Genomic DNA, 13,469 nt, shown 5'->3' with positions numbered 1-13,469 from the left:
ACAGACCTGGCCCTGACAAGAGGTAGCACAAGCCTGATTACTACCTCAGCTTGATGCAAGGCGGACGCTCACGTGGGCTATAAGCCTCCAACCGTGGTTTATTCACATCAGTAGAGGAAAACTGCTTCAGCTATGAGGTGCTGAGTAGACTACATTGTATTTACACATCTCCTGGTATGTCTAATGTAGCTATACATCTCCTTACTCCAGCCTGTTGTTTCAGCATTAGGCTAACAACTCCCATAGACAGCATGTGGCCCACAGCAGCTCAGTTCTGTGCTGGTGATAGCACTTGCTACTCCTTCAGAGAGAGATGAGGTGATAACAGAGGGGTTTTCCAAATTGTAAGAGACATGAAGTTAAAAATGAAAATTGCATTGAGCAGGAAGCAACAATATAAGGATTTCTTCCTCAGTAAGTCTGCTTCGTTAAATACACAGTCTGTGTACACATACTCACCTACTTTGTTTCTAGGAAGGTCCTTTTCTGTCTTTTCTCTAAAAGAAAGGCTCTGCCAGAATGCACATAAATGTATCACTGAAGCTCCTGAAGAGAGGAGCAAGCTCTGTTTTCGATTCTCTGTATGCATTCTCCTTTTCCTATCCTTCCTTCTTGAGACTTCCCGCTGATCAGCTCTTCAAGGGAGTCTTTATTCTCTGCCCAATTTTGCACAAAGGTATCAAAGGATTTTAACACATTAAAACTTGAAACCTCTTAAAGAAAGAAGATAATTTATCTCCTTCCTGCCTCTCTCCTTATTGCTGGAGTTTCACGCCTGGGAGCTGTTATAACTCAGTCTTTACATAGAGTATTTTTTTAAAAGTTATTCAGCCATCCTTATACACACAGAGTACATGTATATTCACACATAATTACTTGAAAAATACTTCCATCCTCCCTTCCAGGTTCTAAGAACAGAAATAAGAAACACCTTAAAATAACTGTAAATAATAAACCCTGTCATGCTAAACACTTCAAAGTGGAAGAGCAAATATCTCAAGAAGCTTGGGGAACTACACATAATTATGAATTAGCTCTCAAAAACAGATACAGATGATCTGTCAGATAATTTTTAATTTCAAATAGATTTAAAAATACTATTCCCTGTGATCTGGTAGAGACAGTAACTGCTTACTGATAACTGCAGAGCAGTTATCAAACAAAGCCTGTGAGTGGGAGCATGGCATGCCAAGCTGCTAAGAGGCACTTTATGTTTTAGCAGTACCTATGCAGAAGACCCCCACCTTTGCTCCCTCCCACCAGGGTGCAGGGGAAGTAGTCTTTTAGTGACACTGCAAACGGGCAGAACTCTGGTGAAACACATACTGGTCACCCTCTGGGGCCTCAGGGGGGTCCTGACACTCCTCAGTGTCCACTTGAATGACACAAAACAAGCTCTGTACCCTTCGCTAGTTCTGAGACACACAGGCGGACAATGAGACATAGAAGAGCTGTGGGACTGTGAGATGGGGCTGGGGAAGAGAATGGATGACCATCTCTGATAGGGTGTCCAGCAGGAACTTTGGATGGTTCTGCCAGGGAAACATCCCTTGGAAGATGGCAAGTACCTACTGCTATAAGGACCTTGTAGAAAACCTCTGACTGAAGTAGGACTTAATGGTGGAAATCTTGGCCACCATGAAACACTAACTTCCTGCAAGAATCTTCCTGGCGCAGAAAGTAGCTGTGGGCTGACCTGTGCCACTATCTCCTTCCACTCCAGAATAACCATTAAAGTCCAGTATGAAAATCCTCCTTTTCCTCCCTTCTTCACAGCAAAAACCCCTTTCAAAACCAGGCTCCCCAGAAGGGGAACTGTGAAGCAGGGGCTCATGAGGAGAGACTGGGTAGCAAAGTTATCAGCTAACATGCCAGAATAGCTACAGAGAGCAGGCAATGAGTGACCATCTCATACCTGCAAGAGAAAAGAAGAGGCTATAGGATATATCTGAAAGGAAAGGATGAAGTTTATTTCTTATTCCTTCAGTGTTACAAAGCCAGATGAGGTGCTTGTCTAGGTTACTGAAGGTCTGCACCAAATGAAACAATGGCATTGTGGCCTGTAGACAAGCAGCCTTTGCATCCAGTGAGGGAGGGACAAGCCACTGACACATCATAATGAGCCCAAAACCCAAAGTTTCAGAACAGACAGGTACAGTGTGCTGTGGTCTTCAGTCTTGGTGCTCAGCTTTGCACCCCTCAAAGGAGTAAAGCCTTCACTACAGATTGAAGTTATTTCCAGAGCTATGGCCATGGGACCTGGGATAACAATGGCATCCAGTTTTCACAGCATGTGCAGACATTGTGTGCTACATGCACAGGGAAGAGTGTGGAGCACTTGGCCTCAGAAACCCAGCAGCCCTCATTTGAAAAGCTGCTGGGAACAAGCCTGTTTCACCAAGTCCAATCACTTGGACTGTCTTCCCCTTCAGGACATCCTCACTTGCTTTAGTCTTTCTCTCTTCACCCCAGTGATTACAAATGAAGAGGAAAGCAAAGAACAGAGCAAAGAAATGAACCTGGAGAACAGCTGACAGCACTTTTGCTCAGCACAGTGCACTCACATGGCAGGACACAGGTGCCTACAAAGAGAGGGGGGCTAGAACAACTTGATGCAAACAGTAGCCTTAAGCTACTCGTGTCAAAGTGTCCAAGAGAGTGCAATGGCTTTGAGGAATCATCCAGCAATGTCTCACGATCCCCTGCTACCTTCCTCATTAAACCTCGAACAAAGCTGCAGGGTGTGTTAGTGCACTCCAGCTAGGCTTTCCCATGGGGAGAAGGGAAAAGCTGGAGTCAAAGACAGTGCAAAGGGCTAGATTCAGTGCTAAGACTTCAAAATGGCAATAAAAGGAAAAAGCAGCAGTTGGAGGAGAAACACTAAGGCCCCCTTTTGACAGCAAGTAATACACAAAATTTGGCATAGAATGCTGCTGAGATAGCAGTAAAGAGCAAGCAACAACAGCTTTCCCCCCACAGCTGTATACCCTTTTCTCTGAAGGTTGAGCACTTCAGTGGCAGGGATAGTTGCCCAGCCAGCTCAGTGCATCAGAAACAGCCACTAGGCTGGCAGGCCAGCTGGAAAGCAGGAAGTGCCTGGAGCAAGCTTTAGAGCCCTCCCAGCACCGGTAGCACAGACAGTCCCCCCAGGTTCCCAAGCTTGAGCATGAGCACACTGAGAACTACAAGGCAAGGGAGTATGATAGCAGGTTTTGTCCTCATACTCTTATGACTGGGATTTCAGTATTCCCATAAAGGGTAGGAAAAACGGGGAAAAGCATGGAAGCGAACCCCAGCTGATCTCTCCTTTAATTCCTGATGTGGCTGAGCAAAGCCCAGGTATCTCCTGAATGCCACTTTAGAGGACACTTTTCTCAGAAACAAAGCTGAGGTCAAATGGGAGGCAGGATGAACTCTTGGCAAGGAGACAAGTATTTTCAGTTTTTGCACCAAAGACAAAGCTGTCCCTGTCTGAAATTAGGCCTAAAGACTTGCTGAAAAACCTTTTTGAAACATCTGCTACTCCTTACAGTGTGAATTTTTTGAATTTGAGAGGTCTTTTGGGAGTGGGGTGGGTGTGGACATGACAGATGGGGGAAGAGGGAGCAAACAGGGAGAGTCTACTGGTGAGAGACAACTTGCTCTGGCAGCAATAAAAGCATGTGATCTGCATCATAGGCAGGCCATAAAAACACCTGAATCATCCATAATCCTTTAGATACATCTATTTATCAATCATTTTCTCCAACATATTTCACTTCAGTATTGCACTGGTTTCAAGAGAAAGAGGCAGGCCAATTTGCAGATGCTCTTGGTGGTTCTCCAGCCTGCGCTTAATTAATTGTGAGTTGCTTTAAAAATAATTTAGGACAGTGCTTCCATAGCACATTGCTGAAGTCTGACACAGTTCATGCTTTTGCTTCCCAGAACATGTGCAAAGCTCTCACCTCTGCCCAGCTGTCAACAAAAAACCCCACAACCCAGTCTCCGTGCTGAGAGGAGGAAATCAGACATGAGACATTGTTTTTTCTCCCTGCCCACCCCATCCCTTTCCAGCAATCCTTTTCTCTGTCACCTATTTCTGTTTAAAACCCCTTCAAACAGAGTTGTTCATAGTTAATATGTCACGTGAGGAAACCGTGCCAGCTCCTGCGATGGGCAGACAGCTGGGACTCGCTCTCCCAAGTCACACCATTAGTCATGGTGCTGACAGCTTCGGATGCTGAACTTCTCACATCAGGAAACAAACTTGCCAATTTATTATTTTTAATAAAATAATTGCTTTAATGCAATAGTTAAAATAATTTTTAACATCTGATCAATAAGATAACAGTACACAAATATGGAAAATGCTGCACTTTACATAAAAAGTAAAGCTAAGCATTTAATAATACAAAACAATTTTGCCCGATGTCATCAATATCTTGCAAACTATAGTCAAAGTACTGCTTTTCTTATATATATATATATATATATGTGCTATATATACATATATAAATAATTTACAGTATTCATTATTCATTTACTAGATTTGTTTACTACTGTTCCAACAAAAACCAACATAACCAATTCACAACTTCGTGAATTTGGTAACCATCTACACTGGTTCTGACAGTGCAGAGTAGTTGTGTGAATAGCTGCTTCAAGTTTTGAAGCAGCATGCCAAATAACCATAGGAAGCTTGTTTCTTGTCAAAGAAAAGAAAATTCAGCAGGAAGCCATTCAGTAGTTGGTTAGAGCACAGTGCAAATAACGTTCTGTGTTCGATCCCTGTGCAGGCCGTTCTCTTTAGAGTTGGACTCGATGATCCTTGGGGAGGGTCCCTTCCAACTCAGGATATTCTGTGATTCCATTAATGCAGTCAGTGTTTTCCCACCAGTCCTGGGAAACAGTCATACTATACAGCGCCGTGTCATGAAAGGCAACATGTTTGGAGCCTGGGGAGACGGGTGACCCAGAGGGCTTTCCTTCCACCACAAGGCAGTCTTTACCACCAAGTAGACAATCTTTGAACCTGTTCTAACAGTCTTTATAATCCAGAGTCCTCCTTCTCACTGAATGGGAACAAAGCAACTGTCTAAATACTTTCTATTTGAGAAGCTTCCCTGTTACACCACATTAAAGTATTAAAACAATATTCTAAAGCAGTGAATCCTGTGCTTTGCAAACACTGCTCCTCTCCAAGGAGTCTTCAGCGCCAGTTTCAATGCATCTCAACTTTTTCCTTTTTTATAGTCAGAACAGGTTTTGTTAATATCTTTCCACATCTATGCTCAACTTTAATGCTATTTTTTGTATCCACAGAAAGATAAGCTGTTTTTTCTGTTTACCCTCCCTTTTTAGGATCTTTTACTCCTTTTATTTTTAGTAATTCCGAATTTTCCATGACCATGCAAGTATGCCCTAACTACACTATGTGATGTACTTCCAATTACAAGAATGACTGATTTGTCCTCCTTCCCTCAGTCACTTTCTCAGAGGAAAGGCTGAGGGCAATCGAGGCAAAGTGTGGGGTAGAAAGGACCCCTCATTCCTTTTGCTTGCTACTTTGATCTCCACCAATGAGCATCCAGTAGTAATTTTAAACCCAGAAAATTTAAGATGGTTGAGTCAGACAGGCAATACATTAGCATGTTTACTGACTGCTGGCTCATGATTAAATACAGTTGCCATGCTATGCTGTGCCATTATAATGATATTTGTTTCCCTAAATAAGATTGGGTTGGAAGGTGGCACTACACATAGAACAGATGTTGCAGACTCTGGAGTACTGAAGCAAGTGGCATACACAAACTAGGGACACTTATCAAGCCCTCAGAGCTTGTAGGACAGTTAAATGCAAGCAGATAGGTGCTTATGTGTGCAGCTCAGTGTTTTGACTGTTTTACAGACTGATTTAAGCCAAGTATTATTAAAAACCTTACAGGTGCTAAGTTAGGTATTTAATAAAAAAATGCTTATCTGTAAACAAGAGTTATCCTTACAACGGATCATTTTCCAGAAACTGGAATTTCAAGACAGTGCAACAATGCTTCAGTGTTATCTTTGGCAGTAGACAGTATGGTGAAATGCAAGATTCAAATCACTTCAGAAGAGCATGGTACAAGCGTAGAGAATGCTTCATCTCCCTCTCTTGTTCCATGCAGAATATCAAGTCCCTGAGACAGACACGGGTTACTCTTGGACAGAACATCTGCTTCGTAAGGCTAAAACCTGATGATCCAGCAATTCCGTTACTGTTCAAACCCTAAATGGGGGAGAGAGGAAGAAAAAACCCATCAGAAACATTAGAATTTCATGTAAATAGAAATTTTAACTAAACTGGTTGGATTATACTGCCTACTTGTATAAAACTAGCCCACTGATGTTCAGCTTTCCATGTTGAAAACCATCAATCCAAAAATCTTTGCAGATTATATACTGAAAAAGACAAAGCAAGCACTTGCCAGCTGATGATTTATTTCAGTCAAAGCAACCACACAGTTCTTTCTTCCTTTAAAATTATACTAATATGGTAAGATAAATAACTGCTGTTTCACTGAAGTCTGCTAAACAGACTTGCACTGAGAAAGGATCAGGCAACTATGAGGAAGGTACTAACACAGTACCTATGCAGAGCCCCAGGTCATGCACAGCTCTAACTACTGCTTGCTCCAGAGGTTTCCATCTCTTCATGAGGCAAACTGTCACTGTGAGTGCACCCTACCTTTAGAACATGGCCAGGAGAAACTCATCCCAGCCATCATCTGTGCTCTGTCCTTTAAGAGGGCAACAAATACTCAGTGAAAGCATCCAGATATTCAGAACACTGTATCTGAGCCTATCCATCTCAGTCAGCTGCCTTGCTTGGTTATGAAAATACAACTGGTAGGAGATGATGTTATTTAGTAGTTTTATATTCAAGCTACTGGAACGAGCAACCCCCATGCTTTCCAAAATGCCCCAAGATTTATTATTAGGGGTGGGGAAGAGGAAGATTACCATGAGCTGCACAATAGACTGGCTACTTATCTTGGAGCCAATCTGTGCTGCACAGCCAGTCTCTTATCACTACTGGAGGGTTCTTGGTAATGAATGTAATTTGTACAAATACGAGTGCTCAGTCTCTGTAACTTCAGCAAGGCAATGCCTGCCAGCATCAACACCACTTGGAGATGGTGTTGCTTGGATGCAGTGTTAACTATATCAATTCTTACCCTAACACTCTCTGCAAGACTTCTGCAAAATGACTTTGCCCACTTTGCTTAGAGAAATCTGTTTAAACCCCCCATTTATTAGAAATGACTACCAGTGCTGGACTACATATAGCAGCAAATGCTACTGTTGTTAGGGTGGAAGCATTGAAATTTATTAAAAATATAAAGAGATTCACCAGAGAGCACATGCTAGCCACAGAAAACCCAGGGCACATTGCAGAAATGGAAGCTGTATTTTTTTACAAGCAGCATGCAGGGTATTCAGCACCATTTCATTTGCTTTACAGTCAATACTATTAAACACTATGAAATGCCATCATTTGAAACTTTCAGTTTGTTAAATGGCTTGGAACAAATGCGTGCGTGGGGAAGACTGCTGGCCACATTGCACAGAGGGCACTGCTGTCCTGGTAAGACACAAAAGGGTCACAGTTCAAGTTTGTCATATGACAACCCTGAAGGATCCAGGGAAAAGATAGCTCTGCAATGCAGCTGCCAGCACGGGTTGAAAAGGAGGTCAGTCCAACAGGATGCAGCAGAAGGCCCGAGGCAATGTTATAAATGAAACAAACCCCAAGGGTTTTCAGTAACCCAAGAGCAATGTCCTTTATAATTCAAAGAACTTTATTGAGGTGAAAGTATTTTCTCTCTAAATAAGTCATTAGACTAGAAGTCTTACCTTGAAAAAGACACCAAACAAAGCCACTCAATCCTGTTCACTCTTACAAAAAGGGAGACAGACGGCACAAATCGCCCAGCCCACTTTGGAAGCTGCTGTAGCTGCAAGATGCTACAACAGGGCAGAAGTACCAAGCTGCCTGAATTTGAGACATTGTTATGGATTTGTTTATTCTTAAATTCTTACCCATCATGCCCAGTGCAGAGACATAAAGCGATATTATGCTGTAATACCACATCCAAAGTCAAAGCTTATTCTGGGCCCCTGTTTACTAAGACAGCCATTCACAGTTCTAAGTTTCCCATAGCATCACTCTGGCTTATCAAAGCTACCCAGCACAGCATTTCAGGGGCCAAGGAACTCTTCGACAACCAATAACTCCTACTACAAGTTCAAAGAAAGTGTCCTTCTCTCACAGTACATGATGGTTTAAAATAAAAGAAACCAACAGACAGCCTAAGTCATTCCAGTCCAGATAGGGACCATGCTAGGGAACCCACTTTTAAGAGAATTTATGCAGTGCTGAGCACTATCTCCTGTTAGCTACTGTCTTCCACAGTTGTACTGAAACACTGTTTTTTCCTGGTTTTGTTTTGGAACTTGGACCAAGCAGTGGTCCAAGATCTGCACATCCCAAAGAACCATCACAAACCCTGCTGTTAATGTCCAAGACTTTACTTATTAAATGCCCAGCTCTAAGCTCTCAAGCGACACAAGGGACACTTTAGGGGAGGGTTCTCTGCTGCTCCACGTGAGCAAACTCCTATTGGGTAGGAGGTCAACCTTGTCTAGCCCTAGGCAACAGTCAATACTCCTCTCCTTTAGATCTCACATACTCCTTCCTCAAAAGCACAAAACTTTTGAGACCTGAAAAACACCAGTTGACTCCTTGCTCCCAGACATCTCTATTATGCTCCTCCCATTCAGGCAGCAACCACTTGGGTCTTGCTGTTTTGGAGGATTCTTCACTGCTTGTCTTCAGCATACCCCAAGACAGCTTTGTCTATTTCTAGGGGAAAACTGCTGCTTTTCAACCAGGTCACAGACAAGTACAAAGATAAACAAATAGAAAATGCATCCCTGTGATTCTGATAGAATCAGTTCTAACAAAGGGTACTACAATCAGCCTGCATCCCCCTTCTGCAACATCTAATTATTAGTGCTCTAAATAGCAACTTCTTTTTTTTTTCTCTCGCTCTTTTTTTTTTTTTTTTTTTTTTTTTTTTTTTTTTTTTTTTTTTTTGTTTCCTTGAAGTTCCTGACTTTCAGTAAACCCTCACCACCCTGCCTTCCTTCCAAAAGGGAAATGACAGACACACAGCCCAGGAGGGTCAACTGCCAGTGTAGATTCTACCTGTCAGCCTGGGTATCACAGCTGGCAGACCCTGTTTGTTAGCCAGGCGAGGCACTACAGCAGTGTAACTGCACCACTGTAAACCACCCATCCCAGTACTGAGACAACAACTGGCTTAAAATCAGGCCCAGGAGGTCACAACAGCAGCAGTCCTGCTTTTGAACTATCCTCAGAATTGAGCCCAAATCAGCACCTTTTCCACAGCAGCACACTCTCACCCCTAGAGCCTTTTATAAACACCTGACAGAGATCAATTACACTCACTTGGCAGCAGATCCCATTGTGGTGTTCCTGCTGTAGTCCCAAGCTGTTGAACAGCCAGTTTCATTCAAAGGTTGCTCTGAAACCTGTTTAAAGATCTCTAGAGCTCTCTCCAGTGGCTGGATGGAGAATGAAATACCAATTTTCTGAAAAGGCAGGAGTGTATTAACTACAGAGTCGCCACTACCACCTTTCTTCTAGTCTGCAAGGTATCTGGAGCTTGGCATCTGCAAGTTTGGACCATGGATACCAACAAGGATTTCGAAACTGCTCAGAGCTATTCTACAGGCCCTGACACAAAACTCATGGAGGTCTGCAGACACGTCCCTCCCCACCAAGTTCCAGTCAGGTTCAGTGAGCTGTTCCTGGTGGAGTATACGCTCCCTTTCCCAAATTCAATGACTTTAACCAAAATTCAAAATTTTAAACTCTTGGGAGGCAGAAACTTTAAGGGAGAAAAGCACTCAGTCAAATGTTTAAAAGTCAAGCCAAGAGTTCTCATTTCAATTTTTGGTGTGGCATAAACATATTACAGGCCCAGAGCCAAGATCCCAAGAGAGTAAACTGTTATTGCAGCTCTGCTGAACATTATAAAAATACCACCAGCAGAAGGAAGCAAAGTCATGAGACACTTTTCAGTGATATCCCCAAACATTGAAAAATGACAGCTGTGTACAGCAGAGATGTTGCTGAAAGGTGGTAAGAGCACCTAGTGAACTGAAGCAAAAGCATCCAGGTTCAGCCCCCATCTCTGTCACATGTGGTCACCCTGAGATCAGTGATATCTAGTGTATGCTGTACTTGGTTTCCCAGCTGTAAAACACACAACACATTTCTGTCTCATAGGAGGAAACAAGAGTTAAAAAACCATTAACACATTGTGTTCTAGCACTTACCTGAGTCTCCTCCAGCAGGCAGGGGGAAAGGAACAGACCCTGGCAAAATTGTGACGTTTTTGCTCGTACACGTAAGTGGCTAATGTAGGCCAGAGAAAACAAAGTGAAAGAAGTTGATAGCAGTCTGGTGGCAAGCCAGCCTACTGATGCTGCCTATTCTAACAAACCTCAGTCTGACAGAAATACTCCCACATTCACAACACTAAAATATTACACGACTCAATATTTATATGATTCTTTTTTAAAAATAAAGTTGGTTGTTTTAAGTTGGGGTCTGGGGATTTTGTATTTTTTTTAACCCTACAGACCATTAGGGTAGCTCAAGCCAATGGCTGAAAGACTCAGATCTCTATGTCCAGACTGCTTCTTGTGCAGCTGAAAACAAGCGTGTATTTATGATGTTATCTGCAGCCTACAAAAAAGCCTCACAGAGCTGTCAGATCTATATAATAGAAAACTCCATTCAATTACACATTTTTCTTCAGATTTCATTGCAACATTCCTACAAGTCCTTTCAAATGTAGGCAACAACATGTTTTACATATTGAAACAAATTACTGTGAATGCAATGTCAGTTTATTCACTATTATGCCCAAGATTCATGTACGCATGTCACTTCTTATGGGTACATCAGATGCTTAATCTGTACCTGGAGGTAATGAATCCTATACAAATATGTCATGTTAGTTAACAGACAATTATTAAGCTGAAATTTTCTGGCTCTTTGCCACATCATTTTAAGCAATGTATTGTCAACTAAATTATAAATCTCTTGACCCTTCACATGTCATCAACATTTGTGCATTACCAATATGTTCAGCCTAAAGCTACAATGCAATTAGTCATTTAAATTGCAGATCTCTTTCACATATAAGAAGAATTAAGTTCATCTCTAGCACAGAGAAGGCACAATATGGGCCAATGAACTGTATTTCTGAAGTGTGTGAATGGCAGTTGAGAATATTTTTGCCTATTTATATGGGGAAAAAATCAGATCAAGTGTATAGCCTAGACTGACAAGCACGAGGAAATTCAGCACAGAAACTGAAACTCTTTAGCTGACAGAGCTGTGCTTTCTTAGGTCTTGAAACAGGTAACTAAGATGCTGGAGACATTTTATAATTGCAGTAATTTTTAGCTGCCTTCTTCTCCAAAGGTAATGACCATGTCACAGACACTTCAGTTGTCCAAGTGCTTAAATAAGAACCAGAAATTTAAATCAAGAGTCTGCATACATTCAGCATATGCAAAGTAGAAAAAACCTCACCCTCCAGTATCACTTAATACCTATGGGCTGGGAGAAGGGGTGACAGAGACAGAAAGAGACACAGAGAAAGTGAAGGAAACCACTGAAGTGTAGAAACAGATTCTGTAGCCTTGTTATGAACACCTACTTATATATAAGTAGCTCAATTTGAAGTGATTGCTTTTAAATTAATTTTATGCAGCTTCTAAGAAAATACTTTTGCAGATGATCATGTACCCATGCCAAAGACCAAGCAGTGGCCTCATTGCACAGAGAGCTATCATTTGCTACAGAGCCAATTCATGCCTTTAAATTCACACTTAGACACAGTCATGTCCTTAACACCAATACTGAAGCTGATGATTTGTCCTAGTGTGTTCCCTCATCAGAAAAGTTTATGGCCAAAACGAGTGGCAGTAGCTTCTACAGTTACCACTTATAAGAGCAAAACCCCTTCTGGGAATAAAAAATGAAATGAAATGAAATGAAATGAAATGAAATGAAATGAAATGAAATGAAATGAAATGAAATGAAATGAAATGAAATAAAATAAAATAAAATAAAATAAAATAAAATAAAATAAAATAATAAAATAAGCCATTGTATTGTCACACACCAGAAAAAACAAATCATATGTCTTCCCCAGTCACTTGGAAGAGTTGGGTTTACTTCCATTCTGCAGAAAGGACTTGTTGCTCAAAGGCTTAGTTCTTCCTTGGTCAACCTAAAGAACATTTCCAAATCTTAAACAAGCACCATATACAGAATATGTTTAATCAATGTGGATACCAGCATCCCAAAGTTGTAAAGCAAGAAGGGTAAGTTTAAGTTCTGCTAACAATGATCAGATGTGGCAGACACAAGAGAAGATGACAAGCTCATTTCCTCCACCCACAGTCAATACTAAAAATGGAACAATGCCCACTGTGGTAAACAAGGCATTTCTTCCATTTTTGCTTGCCAAACTTCTTTGCAGAAGAAGAATGCGAGTGTGGACTGCTGTATTAGATGTGCACAACCCTGGAAGTATCAACTTATTTTAAGTATGTTGGCCAGGGCTAGGAGTTTGACAGAAAGGGAGTATTTGAATGGCTCTGCACTGACCACAACATATCAGCTGCATGATTTACTTATGTAGCAACTACTTGCAGTAGCTTATGTTTGCACAGCAAAGCCTGTGACGAGGCAAAACCCACACTTACTAACAGAGTAGCCAGTCTTGGCAAGGGACAGAACAGACACAAGCAGTATCTGGAAAGTGGAATTTCCTTTGCCATTTGATCTGGCAAAAAGAAAGAAAAAACACGAAATGTACACCCCTGAGTCAGTCAGTGGAACCAGCCTGGAAGAAAGCAAGTGAAGAACTCAGCACCAATAGCCTTTGGGGCAGGAGAGACTGCATCACTTCTAAGTTATAATGTTCTAATGTGTTATCATGGACTCAGGAAAGCGGCGCAAAGCAAGTGGCCTACCCCAAAAAATTACACAGAAGTACTAGTATTCAACTAAATTCTCCTATACAAAGTAGAAGAATTCAGATAATGACCATAAGTGTAACAGCCAGTCTTCTGAATCTACTTTCAGAAACATCTGCAGACATTTTTCCTCCCTGGTGCACGATTCTACACAAATACACAGCTCTTGGTTCAAGGCCAAAGATGACCTTGCACCCAAGACACCTCTGAATAGCAGAAAAGAAAGTTTAAGGACTCAGAACTGTAGTCTTCAAATTTCTAAGACTCCAGTTACAGTGGAAATGAGAAAAAGCTGTTTCCAAAATGGCTTTGTCAACAGAAAAGCAGTAAAACCTAATAAAAAATATAAAAAATCCTTGACT

General features: G+C 41.7%; 1 protein-coding gene across 1 annotated transcript in view; it reads right to left on the bottom strand.

Annotated features, from left to right (window-relative positions):
- Positions 1-3,694: 3,694 nt before the first annotated feature.
- The window catches only part of TAF4B (TATA-box binding protein associated factor 4b), a 72,573-nt gene continuing 62,798 nt past the window's right edge, over positions 3,695-13,469 (bottom strand). Inside the window, exon 15 of the mRNA XM_053964166.1 lies at positions 3,695-6,247. Within this exon, the coding sequence (XP_053820141.1) occupies positions 6,083-6,247 (165 nt within the window). The 3' untranslated portion in view covers positions 3,695-6,082. The remainder of the gene's footprint in view (positions 6,248-13,469) is intronic.

The sequence above is a fragment of the Vidua chalybeata genome, chromosome 1 (genome assembly GCF_026979565.1).
Source record: "Vidua chalybeata isolate OUT-0048 chromosome 1, bVidCha1 merged haplotype, whole genome shotgun sequence".
NCBI lineage: Eukaryota > Metazoa > Chordata > Aves > Passeriformes > Viduidae > Vidua > Vidua chalybeata.
This window is presented reverse-complemented; position numbering and strand designations above follow the sequence as displayed.